General features: G+C 38.6%; 1 protein-coding gene across 3 annotated transcripts in view; it reads left to right on the top strand.

Moving 5' to 3' along the window:
• Positions 1–13,141, top strand: part of LOC124118005 (cilia- and flagella-associated protein 221-like) — a 244,435-nt gene extending 231,294 nt beyond the window's left edge. For all 3 annotated transcript variants that reach the window (XM_046480041.2, XM_046480039.2, XM_046480040.2), the window contains 2 exons: positions 4,459–4,530; positions 11,408–13,141. In XM_046480041.2, coding sequence (XP_046335997.1) covers positions 4,459–4,530; positions 11,408–11,534 — 199 coding nt within the window. In that variant the 3' untranslated portion in view covers positions 11,535–13,141. The remainder of the gene's footprint in view (positions 1–4,458; positions 4,531–11,407) is intronic.
• Positions 13,142–14,548: the final 1,407 nt, after the last annotated feature.

Genomic DNA, 14,548 nt, shown 5'->3' with positions numbered 1-14,548 from the left:
CAGAGGGTGTGAGAACCCGAAGTGATGTCAGTGCTGGAAATAGTGTCACAAATCCATTTTTAACAGGAAATGACGTCATTTGGCAGAAATAGACCAGAATGACGTCATTATTACTATCAAGATCAGCAAATATAACAGCATTCTAATAAAGGTATCACGTATTTGATTGATTCTTGAGGCTTTCTGATTTTCAAGTCCTCAAGAGAAATTTCAGAGGAAATTATCTCGGGTCAGGATTAGAATCAGTGATTAGGTTTCCAGAAGAGGACAAGGCCGTAGTTAACTGTTTTTTACATGGGGTGCAAATATTTGTACAAGTATCACTTGCTGACCAACTAGTAGTTTCATGATTCAAATAAAACTGTTTTTTATAAAAAAAAAAAAAACCTGCCCCCCTGGCTGGCTACGGCACTGGAGGATTACTGTCAGTTACACTGGGAGGTTCTAGAGGCAGATTCCGCCGGGTCACTCTGGTATATTCTGGCAAAGATGTCATAGAGGTAGAGGAACAATAGTTATCATTGTTAATAATTCTAAGAATACTACCTCGATTACATCAGAAGTACTCCCACCCACCTCCCCAATTCATCTGCCTCTAGTGGTTAGATGTTGGACGTCACAGCTTTGGTTGCTATAGTGCTATTGGAGAACAACTAATTGTGTGTAATTGACAGTGAAGAGGACGTCTGTTGAAAATTTAGGTGACTGAAGTTAAAATACAGGATTTATGGCAAAGATGTAATGGAGGTAGTATTCTTAGAATTATTAACAATGATGACTATTGTTCAATATTTATATACTTATCCTGTCTCAGACATAAGAGACACACCCTACCATCCCCTCATCTCAATTCCTCTAGCCTGATAGCTCTGCGAGAGAATGAGTTGGCAGAGGTATGCACGTGGTCATTTCAAGCAGGCTTGCCGTGCACAGGAAACACACAATTGATCTAGCATCTGGATGTACCCATAAAGACGCAGGGGGTGTTCGGGAGAATGTTTTTATTTTAGAAGTGTCATAGCGACTGATTTACGACTACCATTGTCTGAAGTACATTTGATTGCAAAGGCTAATTACCCTGTAGCCATGACATGTATATGTCTCCGTAACTTAATTGTCATTATTTATAAGACACTAATCCCCGTTGTTAATCCTCACCAACATTTCATTGTATTTTGACTGTCAGTCAGCCTGGACTACCATATCACTTCCCTTTAACTACTGCTTTTTATAGTATGGCATTTATTGCCCTAATTGATCATCCCATGAACTGTGTTGGTTAATCACGCCCACATGTCCAATGTCCAAAGCAACGTCGTTGTCTCTTTGTCTGTCCATTGTTGTTCATTACTATATATGTGCTACCATTACACAGTTACTACGGTGTTAGTCAGGCTTGGTATTCCGAGTGCTGGCATAGGGACGACCTCGAGCAGGATGTGCCGCTCGTAGGAAACGCCCTGAGGTGAGCTGTAGCTCCGCTCACCTCTTGTACGCCTGAGCTGGAAGGTCCACTCATTGCTGTGTTTGTGTTGTCAGAGCAGGTATTCCGCTCATTGTGCAATTGTTGTTTATTGTTTACATGTTGTGCATAAAGCGTTCCGGGACAGTGATGTCGATTTTGTCCTTTATTCCCCCAAGAGCTAATTCCCCGTCAACACAAGCCCGTTGACAGAAGCTTGAAACATGAAAGAAGAAATACTAAATGTATGACAGGTTAAGTATATAAATACACAATTTATACTAAAATTTTCATTAATATTGGGGAGCAAGCTTTTTATGACTAATTTCCTGTTTGGGTACAATAAACCTATACCACACAATGCATGCCTGTCAGAGATTAATTCCTTGAGTTGACAACTGAAAGCATCCTCTGTTTTTCCTAATTTTGGGCAAAATAAGTGAACAAATAAGAAACGAATGAGCAGACAGAAAAGCCCTGTTATGCAATATATACTGAACCGCAAAAGAAATGTCACCCCAAGTAACATTGCATTTAAATATCCAGGTAATTTTTGTCAAAGTTTCTAAAATTTAACATTACCTTGTCCGGAAAAATGAAATTTGGTGATAAAAAACAAAGCAGATGACAATAAAGCCGATCGCCCAAACTCATCACGGCAATGGCCTTGATAACCCGATTCACGTGAGTTCCGTGCAAATTGAAATGCAGATGCGTTCCTCCATTTCTTGCCCTATAAAAATCCACTCAGATCGGAAAACGTTCATTCGTTATTGAATTGTTACCACATGCCAAGATTGACAAGAAATCAGCGACACCAAGCCCTTGGATGATTGCAAGCTGGACAAACCACCTGGCAAGGAGCCAATGCATTTCAAGTCCACGTAAGGACCATATACAGGCTCCAGTAACAGTACCAGACCACCAAAATTACAGATGACCAACCATGTAGTGGAAGACCAAGGGTCACCACCTGACGTCAGGATCGTCAGATTGTGTGACAGCATTTTCAAGATCGCTTTGTTAAACAGCTCGACAGACCATGGGGACACACCAGCAACACATAGTGCAGACACCTCTACTGTCACAGGCCACACTGAGGACCCATTCTGACACCAAGCCATCGCGGGGACTGTCTTTGCCGGGAAGAGTCCTCTTCTCAGACAAGAGCCGTTACTGTATCTCAACAGCAGATGGCAGAGAGAGAGTCTGGCGACGCCATGGGGAACGTTATTCGGATGCTTGTGTTGTTGAGAGAGATTCGTGGGGTGGTCTGAGCATCATGGTGTTGGGTTGAATTGGTCTTGCACAGAGGGTCGGCCCTGTGGTCTTCCAGAACATCAGTCCAGGGAGAGGCAATGCTGTCACAGCAGCTTTGTACATTGATCAAGTCTTGAGACCACTGTGTATTCATAGGTTTCTGCCATGGGAGGCGTGACAATTACCGTATATATTTGTGTGTAATACGCACCCTAATTATGGGCAATTAAATCCTGGAAAAGAATATCTCTTCTTTAGTATCATTTCAGGTGTATGACTGTCATGATCTGTCATTGGAAATAGAATATCAACAATTCATATTGAATTATGCAAGTTAATCCTGTTGTTACACTATCTGGTAATAAAAATGTGTTCACTGTATATCTGACCTTATGTTTGTCATCTATTGTATTAATTTTATTAAAAATTTCATTCAATAATGTTTACCTAAATTTCGGTGAAATAGTTTGTCCCTCCAATACTTACAACTTCCGTTTTCCATCATTCCATAGCGTCTTCATTACCTCATACAGTGACAAGTATGTTACTTATTAACATGCTGATTATTTAAATACAAGGCGTTAATTTTAGGACATTTGCATATATTATCTTCAGAACAAATTTTCATTCAAATGCTGGATATATCGATTGTTGAACTGATGACCTGTCGACAGAATAAGAATAAACACATTTTGAGAAAAAATATTACAAGTTAATTTTACAAATGAGTAACTGAAACAAATTAGTGATAATAAATATGAATCATTATTATCACAGAAAAATAAAGGTAAGTGTTGTGATTTATGCTTATAAATCAGTGGATTTAACTACCGGTAATTTTCGGTCATACCATTCCATTGGTTGTCTTCCATTGTATGGCCACAAACTTTCTGGGGAAAAGGGGTAACATTTAGTTCTCGTGTATAATAATAATTTTGGAGTATAGAAATTGTGAAAATGAATAAATGCGGTAACACTTATCAGAGGTGTGATAAATATGTGATAAAAACTACAAGTTGTATGACTTTTATTATATGGAAGCATTGATGGCAGAGTGGGTTAGATCACTGACTTTGTGTGCTGGCAATTAGATGCCTCATTCTGGGAGTATGAGTTCAATTTTTTATGTTTACATGATCCCTGAATCAATGATAACCCTCCTCTGATCCTCCTTGCTATCCAACAATATATAGGCCACAAAATATACTTTGATAATCTGTTTGTTTGAACATTGTTTGCTTAAATAGTTTAGAATATTTTTTTTTGAGTATTTGATTGATATATTCAAGGAAAAGAAATATTCTTATTTTGCAATTCAAAGGTACGAAATATCTTGCAAATTTTGAAAATGACTCGTATACAATTGAAGCATAACTGGTGCAAGTCTTGTCTAATGAAAACTGTTCTCATTTTATTCCTATTTAAGACATATTTTACATTGTTAAAAAAGTAATTTTATGTTGTGTTTGTGTGTAGATGTAAATTTAGGACATTTGCATATATTGTCTTCAGAAAACTTAAGTTCAGTTGGGTAGTTGTAATATTTTCATTCAAAAGTTGGATATATGAGTCCAAGAGAATTGGGACTATATTATAATATGCAGTTCACTCAGTCATTGTTGATTTTGGTTTAGGTCTAATCATGCATGGTTCATGTCTTTTATTTGTAAAATATTTAGCCGTATGATATATTTATTTGATCAGCGAGTCTGTATATGTCCTTCTGTTCGTATTAGTGACCTATTCCCATATGGAAACAAGATGCCTGCAGCCAATATCCCAGTTGGACCAGCAGGACCAGTACCAAGGTGAGAGAACCCATTTGATAACACACAGTCAATCCTCATGGATATGAGCCCATGATTACAGGCATAATTTACAGTTTATAATGTTATAAATATTGTTATCAAGCTATGACAGTGTGCATGTTGCTTCTTTTCTGCAATATACATAACACTGAGTGAAACCTTTCGACTGATACACCCCAGAAGTCTGTCACCAATTTAAAGTTAACTGCCCATGATCATCCTCTTGGTCTAGATTGTCAATCTTGTCAATTTGGAAGCACTCTTACTGCATCTATGTCTGTTACATCAACATTTCCAGTGGAATGCTTGGATGGCAGTTATCACCAACCATGTCTGTCACTCCATCAGAAATGGAGTCAGCTGTGTTTTTTCCAGTTCATTCATCATCACAGAATGTTGTTGCCAACATCTCTGACTGTGTCTCAGTGTTTCCAATTGCTGCATCTTCCCAGGCAGATGTTTTTCTCCAGTACAGCTGTTTTAACATCATCTGCAGTGGTCAGCCAAGTGGGGTTTTGCCCATCACCTTCTGTGGTGCTAGTGCCAACTCCTGGGTCTCCACTACCACTCTCTGTTCCTGGGTCTGGCCCTTTCGCCTTCTGTGAAGGTGGTGCTTGCACCTGCTTGTCGGGTGGTACTTGTGTCTGCTTCCACTTCAGGTTGTTCATCTATGCTTGAAGTGTTTTCAACTGGCATGATGCCTCTTCTTTCATTCATGTCTTGGTTCCACTTTATCATGCTATAGCATCTGGTGGGATGTATTTGCCTGTGGTTGGTTCACCCCTACTCTGCACTATGCCATTTATGGCTGTGATGGCATGTGGTCGTGTTTACAGCATGCAGGTCACAAATCAAACGAGGTTAAGCAAACTTGAACATGGAGAGTAATTGGATGGGTGAACGCATTCGGCTGATTGATTTCTTGAGAGTTTCTAGGGCTTCAGTCCATCCCAACTCTGAAGTCTCATGAGGCAAATGACTTTGTTCGAAATATGCCTCAGTTCACCCAGCAGTGAATGGGTAGGATGAGATGTATTGTGACTGTTAACTTTCTAGCACCCCACATGCAGATTGGGTTGTGTATTCTCTGGTGAGTTGAGAATGAAATCAATTGCACACTGATCCATTGACCAGGGTAGTACTGGCGTAGCTCTTTGAGCATGCTCCTGTGTGGTGTGGAAATATAGTGCGATACAAGGGTGCAATATAAATGTGCAATTTTATCTACTTATCAGACAGAGGATCTGGCATCGACTTGAAACTGTTCTACTGCACCTCATGATGAGTCTACATCTCCAACAGGGTAGCCTAGGGGTATAGCTTTTGCTCATCACGCTGAAGGCCCGGGTTCGATTTCCCTCATGGGTACAATTTGTGAAGCCCATTTCTGGAGTCTCCTGTCGTGATACTTGCTGGAATATTGCTCAAAATGGGGTAAAACCATACTCACTCACTCAAGCAGGTCCTTGCCATGCCTTCCTGTCAACCATAGAACCCCTTTGGAACACCTCTGCTTTTTCCTCCATATGTGTCGTTAACCGTGCCTGTAGGTTTCGAATCTCCTGGACCAACCAAGAAACAGTCTCTACGATCCTTTGGATCCTAGTTTCAAAATACATGAACATGAAATTTGGCTGACCATCCCCCTTGGCATCTGCAGTCTGAGAATGCCAGGGTAACTTTGTTGACTGCTTGCATTGTTCTGCCAAGAAATGAACAAGCGGGGATAGGGACCCCTTCAGCATAAAAACATGGAGTCATTTTCAAAACCTATGGGGCCACACTCCGAGAGATCATAAAAATACCCCTTAAAATCTGATGTGCAGGTTATTGATGCTGCATCCCCATCCACAGGTAATGTTAGCAATACATGAATGTTTCCCACAGCTTCTTTCTCAGATGTAATATGTTATGTATTGCTGCATCTACATCCAATGTCATATATTTAGTCTCAACAGCTTGTTTGTGATCACCGTTAGCATGTCTCTTCAAGGTACTCGTTCCAAAATATATACTATCTAGTTATAAAAATTGTTTACATTAATTTCAGAGAAATTGTGTGGGAAGTGATCATTAGATCGCACAACTCACTGTTACAAGTAATATTTGTGGCAATTTGACTATTATGTCAACATACCATTTTCGCAATCGAAATACATGTAGCCCGGGAAATCCCTAGGGTGACAGGTCAAACTTTTCCATATGTAAGGGGCATTTGTGGAGGGAACTACCGCACTCTGAGTGGGCGTAGCTTATAAGAGTAATCTCGACAGGTCAATATGATGTTATGTTAACACAAACATTTCACTGGTTAATGCATAAATGGGTGACGACATATAAACACCCACCCTCGTGGGCTGTTTGACAACAAGGACGTAAGTTTTAATGGTAATATAGATATCAATCAAACGATTCGAAGACTTTTCAACATTTGCGTAGGTCTTTGGTTTCAGTGTGTTTTGGCAGTCACACTTGTCCGAAAGCTTCTCGGGCTGAAGTCACTCCATGGGTTCCGTGACCCAGATTTAATTCCCTGTTAATTCCTTTTGTGCAATGCCAAGTATCATTTGCATAAGGCCATCCATATTTTTTATATGTGTGTTTCTCATCTCTGACCTCAACCAACAAGAGAACAGGCAGACAAAATAAAATGTAAAATTTAAGAAAAAAATGTCATTTTAAACAAAAAAGTTCTTTCATGGCATATTTTATAAAATTTTAAAACCCTTGGTACAAATCTATTAATTGATTTATGACGCGAGTTTCTGTGCTTCAAAAACAAATTTTTAATAAACAGTTGAAGAAAGATAATGTTGACCTTGTTCTTTTATGATGGTCCAATGGTACATTATACTAGTAAGTAGATCGGTGCACAATTTTTCACAGCAACAGGAAGAAATGAGATACAAACATTTGTTTATTATTTCACGTAGGAATTAATGGATCAGTGTCAGAGCTGTTCACATTGCTTTTGTCAACTATGGGTAACACTGCACAGGCAATCGTGGTTAGGGAATGGAGCCCCACCAGGTTGCAGAAAATCGTCCATTCAAAAACAGTGCTACAAATACTTCTGGACTGACCTGAATAGACAAAGTGTATGGAGAGATCCTAAATACTTGAAGAAACGGATATCAAAGGTAGCAGCAGATGAAGGTTTGGTGTGGACAAAACGGGAAGTGATGCCAGATTGTGTCTTAAAACTTGTGCATGAATGTGGATCTGATGGTCAAACTCAGTTTTGAGTGTGAATTATGTGAAAGAAAACCATAATTAAGATTTTCTTGGAATGTGTGCATTGGATTTTTCCTTTATTGTGAGTACAATATTATCAAGATAGGTCTTATGTCTGTCAAAACATCTAGTTATATTTCTCTACATTTTTATCAGTTGGTTATGCGAATTGTTATGTTGATATGCTGACCTATTCCTATGTTGTTGTTGTGTAGGGGCGGTCGGGTAGCCTAGTGGTTAAAGCGTTGGCTCGTCACGCCGAAGACCCGGGTTCGATTCCCGACATGGGTACAATGTGTGAAGCCCATTTATGGTGTCCCCCGCCGTAATATTGCTGGAATATTGCTTAAAGCGGCGTAAAACCATACTCATTCACTCACTCACTCACTCACTATGTTGTTGTCAGGCTAAGAAATATTGACTCAACTGGTGTTTCAAATTAGGCTTCTTCTTAAACACCATTTGAAAATCTGTGCAATAATATAAGATTTGGAAACATAATCTGATTATTGTGTGACATAACTGTTGAATGCAAGTGACCAAAACTAAACATATAAACTACCCAAATATATGTCATTTTCGGATTGAACTGAAACAATCTTGTCGCTAATGCTTGTGTAACTAACGTCAATTTCATAATTATGTATCATTACTGTTAACTTACCGAAACTGTTGTGCTGCTGTATATATATACACCACAATACTATTTGACCACAAATGCATCAAATGTGTCACATGTACACATGACACTGTGCTTTGCTATTTAAAGCACAACCCTAAATAAGCTCTGAACCATTGTGTTTGAGGCAGACGCTAAAAAAACAACCGATTCGATTTTTTATGATAAAACTGCATTATCCTCAACCTTTGGCAGTGCCTGGTCTCATGCTGAGGTATCTGTGAAAGTTCCCGCCAATTCTCCCATCTGGCGGTGTATGCTCAACGTTGGCTAAACGATTCCACAGAGAGGCGTTAGTACTCTCATTGAATTTGTTTCTTGTGGCGTCTGGTAGACATGAGCTGTACCAAACATGAAGATCTTCAGACTTTAAAGACTGATTATACATTTTACGAGGCACCTCGCTTCATCATCACCTCCTTTCATCATCTCCTTGATATAAGAACAGGAGCACCTGTGCCGTATCGTATCTTGCATGGTGTTTGGTTGAGGAGTATATTTTTTTAGTCTTTTATTTAGGTCACCCCTTGGTGGCTGTCGAGGACTTGGTTCGTTGACCTCAAAAACCTTGCAAAAGACGATCCATTACCCCGCACATAGTGGTCGAATCTACTCATCCACTCTCACAGTAAAAGGGCTATACGACATGGACAGCTAAGGCCATTGCCTTGGTACATCGTCTCTCTACCAGCAGGTTGGTTATAAGATAACAAGTGGCGATCATTTGAAACCATGATAGCATTACCTCAATTCTTAGCTGAATACCTCCTACACATGCGTACAAAAAGACACTTGAAAGGTAACACCATTACAACGTATTTGGTAGCGCTTAATTCAGTGTTGGCCATCTGGCGAATCGCCAAATGACTAAGGTCCCAGACCTACAGGCCCTATGCCCCCCTACTATGCTCTTTCAGGCTTGAGGATCACAAGGCCAAATTTCGTCCCCCTGGGTGGGATTTGAATCAGGTATGTCGATGTTTGCGCAGGTCCCCCTTCGAGCCCCTCAACGCATCCTCATTTTATCACCAAGAAAACTATACTTCTCTTGGCTTTAGCTAATGTGGTGCGGGTGAGCAAATTATATGAATTTGGCATCACAAGTGTCCGTTTTGAGCATGGTACGCAGAGGTACGCCTCAGGTTGTGCTGGGATTTCATAGTGAAAAATCAACTACCAGGACAACCCAACCGGCCCTTCACCCTTCCACCAATCTCTATGATTGTTGGGGTCAAAGATGAGGGAGAACTCCTCTTGTGTCCTGTACATGCACTACGAGTTTTCATCCACCTCTCCAAAACTAGGCGTGGTTCGCGGAAACGGTTATTCATCGTCCACGACCGAAGTTAGTCGCAACGCCATATCACTATGGTTACACGCAGTTATCCTGCAGGCTTAGGAGATCGCTAACCTTGATCCACTGAGAGCGAACAATCCTCATGAGATCAGAGCGGTAGCCTCAACCAGGGCTCTTCATAGCAACTGTTCTATTAGAGCAATCATGAAAGGATCTTTTTGGACGTCCGACACGGTTTTTGCCAGGCATTATCTTTGTTATGTGGCACTTGAAGACGTTATAGCATTCGTAACTTTGGCCCTCTGGTAGTAGCCTAGCAGGTTACCAACCCCAAATAATGAACTCTTCCTGTCTGGAGCAATTTTTACCCATCCCGCCCTGTACTGACTACAACACGCCCGATGGGAGGACTTTTCAACTTTGGCTTGGCAATACAGTACATACAGATTTTAGCTTACGCCAATCTTCCATTTTACTGGTAGTTAACTTGGACTTATCCTCAATTCTTGTGTTGTTTCTGTAAGATTAAACAAGCCCTACGGTCCGGCGTCATGTGTTTTTTTAGAGTTTCTTTTTACATCTGAAGGTTTACCCACCGCCAAACTGTCAGATAGAGATGCATTAAGGAGTAATGCAGTATAGGTAAAAAAAATAATAAAATCTAAATATTTTTTACATTTGTATACTTATCCTGCATTACTACTTCTCAGGACCCACCTGTCGCAGACTTGCCTCCCTGCTATAGCTTCAGAAAAATCTTTTGCTCAGGTGAAGAGAGTATGGTAATATGAATTGTGACATCATGATCTGTCACGTGCAAGCGGCGATGGTCCTGTAAAAAGTAGACTTGATATGGAAAAACTTCTTTTTCTCACCCAGGACCATCGCGAGGCCCTGTCTTTCTTTCTCGTAAGGTAGGCAGTAAATGCATAATGCAGAATAAGTATACAAATGTATATAAATATTTAGATTTTACTTATTTTTATGAGTGTTACAATAACACTTGTTTTTATGAATTGGGGATAATGATAGGAGGATGTTTCCTGGTTACATTAACTGGGTCCTCTTGTCCTGGTGCATCATCTCACCAATCCATGAACCCAGCATTGACATCACCATCCTCCTGGTTTCTACACAAAGTCAAGCTCATGGTTGTTGAAACAGACAAGTGAACATACCCTTGAAGTACTGAAGCAGGGAAGATGCAGTTGTATGTAGGCCTGTGGAATAATTGTATACTGTTGTAGCAAGATAGTTATAATTAACAGGAATATTCCATATATTACATGCTAAGCCTGCTGTGACAGGTCCTATGTTTTCTGGATGATTGAAGTTATGGGGAAGATCTCTGAATTGGTGACCTGAGCTTTCATGATGTTCTCATTGGAGCTGTTTTCACTCTGTGGTATGGATATCGAATTGCACAGTCATAGCAGACTTTATAATACACAGAATACTTAGATTCCTGTTATTTTACAAGATTTGTTTCTGTATAATTCGTCGTACCATTATATGCTCGAAGGCAGATGTATAGAAGGACTGAACATTATGATAGTGACTGCCATTTTGCAGTTAGATGTAAAAGCAAATTCAGTTGTTTTTGTTTTTGCAAAAATAAATGGCTTATTTTATATGTATATTCCAAATGGATTCCTTGGTTTGTCCAGATACAAGCGTGAAGAAGAACTTGAATATTTCATGACAAAGAAATACAACAGTCTTGGTGCCAAGATTACAGCCAAGACAGCAACTCTGAACAACCTTGTAACAAACCAAGATCTCAGGCTCATTTGATCACACACATATTGTCTGCTTACCTCCTGAATATGTTTGGTGAAGTTATTAAATTCAGTATGAATACCGGTATATTTTTTTATTATAGGCCTGGAATTTCATTCATCATAAATCTGTTGAAGTAAATATGAAGGATCATTGTCCATTTGTTCAAAAATAACTGATATTGTTTTTCTACTCCTCATTTATTGGAAGCAGTGTTTGTTTCTAAGAATGAAGTCAGCAGTAAATAATTTAATACAGGAAATAACAAAGAAAGACAGAGCGACTTCAGTATTTAATTTGCACAAGTAAGAATGTATTACTGGGACAAGCCACTGAACAGATCTGTGATATTCATTCCTTCCTTTCTATTCATTTGGGTCATTCTTTATGTTCATGTGTACACACTGTACAGGCATAGATGATATAATCGCTGACAGTCCTAATCAATTATATTCCCTGCAAACACTTCACTATGATCAGATAATGTTTAACATTTTCGGTCCATGATATTGTATTGGAAATAATTTCTAGGTTTAGTAAGAATTTCTTGGTTTGATTTGTACATTCATTAATTGGTTCTAAAGAGAGTGAATGGATCTGTTATATCCTATTTTTTTTAGCAATATGATATAAAGTTTTACCTCTTCTCTCAAACACCTTGGGACCAGAGAAATAGTTCAACTTATCCCAGGTTCGACCCTCTGACTTAACCGTCAGACAACATTAAGTGAATGTACCACATCATGCATGTTACGGATGTAGACATTAAGAAATAAAAACAGAAGCATTTGTCATATCTACTTTTATCTATCTATATGCATTTTCCTCACATCACGGGATTATCAATATATCATGTAATAACATCAGGTAATAAAATACATTTCCCTGATTTGCTATTTTGAATGATATTGCAATCTAGAATGATACCCAATACACATGGAAGAAGATTATCTCACTGCTAATATCAGTGTTAAAAATACCTGCCTGCCCGACCGTCCGAGACGGGTTGATTTCAACCAGGGCTGCCAGATTTTCAAATCCCCCTGCCCGACGGTCGTGTTATATTTCATATGTGAAAATATTCTAAATATTTCCCGATGATAAGCATTAATTCACATGTAAAGATGAATGATAAAATGTAACAAAAAAAAACCCCGTTAGCTTTTAGACAACCTAAAATCTAGCGATGCGCTTATGCTACAAGCAATCAGTTTTTATATTTTGAGACAAGCTATTTGATTGGATAATCCCCGACACGACGACCAATCAGTGACCCTGTTTCTGTTGCTAGTGATATTGCAAATGGCGGTGCCCATTACCCACGTTGCTCGACAGCATGAGTCTTTTAAAAATTTTGGTTTACCTGAAGTCAGTGATGACAAGAAAAAAGACACAGGCTGAAAGAGACAAGATCAATGATAGCACGAAGCGAAAAAGAACGATCATTCCTTCTTGGAAAACTGAATATGAGTCAGACTTCAGTGACCTCGTTGAAGGAAGTGACAATCACAATGACACTGACAGTGATATGGACATTGATTGAAAGTCATGAGGCCCTATTTAGGAATAAGGATATTTACATGATGTATTCTAGGATATTAAATACAAATCTGACCTAAAAAGTGTTTGCTATTTCTTTTCTTGCATTACTTCATGTTCAATGAATTCGATTTAAAGTTTTAATTAAATTATCCTTAGAAACATATGATTATAGTGGGCAGGCAGGTTTTGGTCAGGGCTGGCATGTATTTCAGCTAGCCAGTCCTGTGGTCTGGCTGAAATTTTTGGGAGTTTCATACCCTGCTAATATTCAAGCATACTAACTGAATGTGTTGCTTTTAATTAGTTACAGACTTAACTTTAATTTGTGATATAGTGATATAAAGTACCAGTTTGCCAGGACAGGACTGAGTTCGACACAACCTGAGTTCGACACATACATGTGTAACTGTGTAATAATTGTATCATTTGTCTGAGCAAGCACACATAAGCATGCAGGTCGCAAAAATCTTCAATGTGACATTAAGCCTGATTTCACCTCACCTGTATGTGTTTAGAGAATATTATTGTATAAATTGTATCTATGAAATGATAACGAGGCATATATATATATATATATGTGTGTGTGTATATATATATATATATATCTATATATATATATATATATATATATACACACATGTGTGTGTGTTTTTATATATAAACCTGACAGTTTCTTGTATTTTTTAGTTCAGTTGGTTATGACAGAAACTTAAGATATTCAAGATTTAATAAAGCTTTATTGTTTGTTGACAATGCAGTTGTTTACCCCACTGATTGTAATGTACTTGTCAATCACATAACTATCAGTCTACCAAATAAACAATTTGTGGTACACTTTGTGTTCTTTAAGTATGTTAGTTATTGAAAATACAGTGACACCTCTATAAACTTGAGAGAGAAAAATGTCAGGGGTTTGATCTTCGGACACGTGTCAACATTAAAATGGGGTCGTCCTGGAATGCTAGTTGCTTTTGTTCTAATATAATGTTTAGAAAAAGGATTACTGAAATTGATTAAAGGATTAAGGGATTATGTGTGTCTGGTATACTGGGTACCCCCAACACTACTGCAGAATAATTCTGGTTTCAAAAATGTAATGGTCTTATTGACTTCTGGAACTTCTGTTTAGGAGGTTCAACTTTCTAGTGAGTCAAAAGCATGTCTGGTTTATAGCCATGTTGAACCAACTAAAGGGGAATAACTCCCAATGATCTACAGTTAAGTGCTGGTACAACAACTAGCTATAATAACTGTGTACATAGCACTCTGGTGGAACATGCTATAATGTAAAAACATTAGATATATTGACTTACTGCTACAGAAAACAAGACCCACATATTTGTTTGATTGTATTTTCATTCATTCTATTTTTATTCATTTGGCAACATTACATGGATTACATTATGATAAATTCAATTACATAATGATACATTCAAATATGTTATTATACATTGAAATACATTATTTTACATTCAATAACATTCAAC

Source organism: Haliotis rufescens, unplaced genomic scaffold (genome assembly GCF_023055435.1).
Source record: "Haliotis rufescens isolate VD_foot unplaced genomic scaffold, xgHalRufe1.0.p SCAF_10, whole genome shotgun sequence".
NCBI classification, from domain to species: Eukaryota; Metazoa; Mollusca; class Gastropoda; order Lepetellida; family Haliotidae; genus Haliotis; species Haliotis rufescens.
Note: the sequence above shows the minus strand (reverse complement) of the source record. Positions and strands in the feature narration are given on the sequence as shown.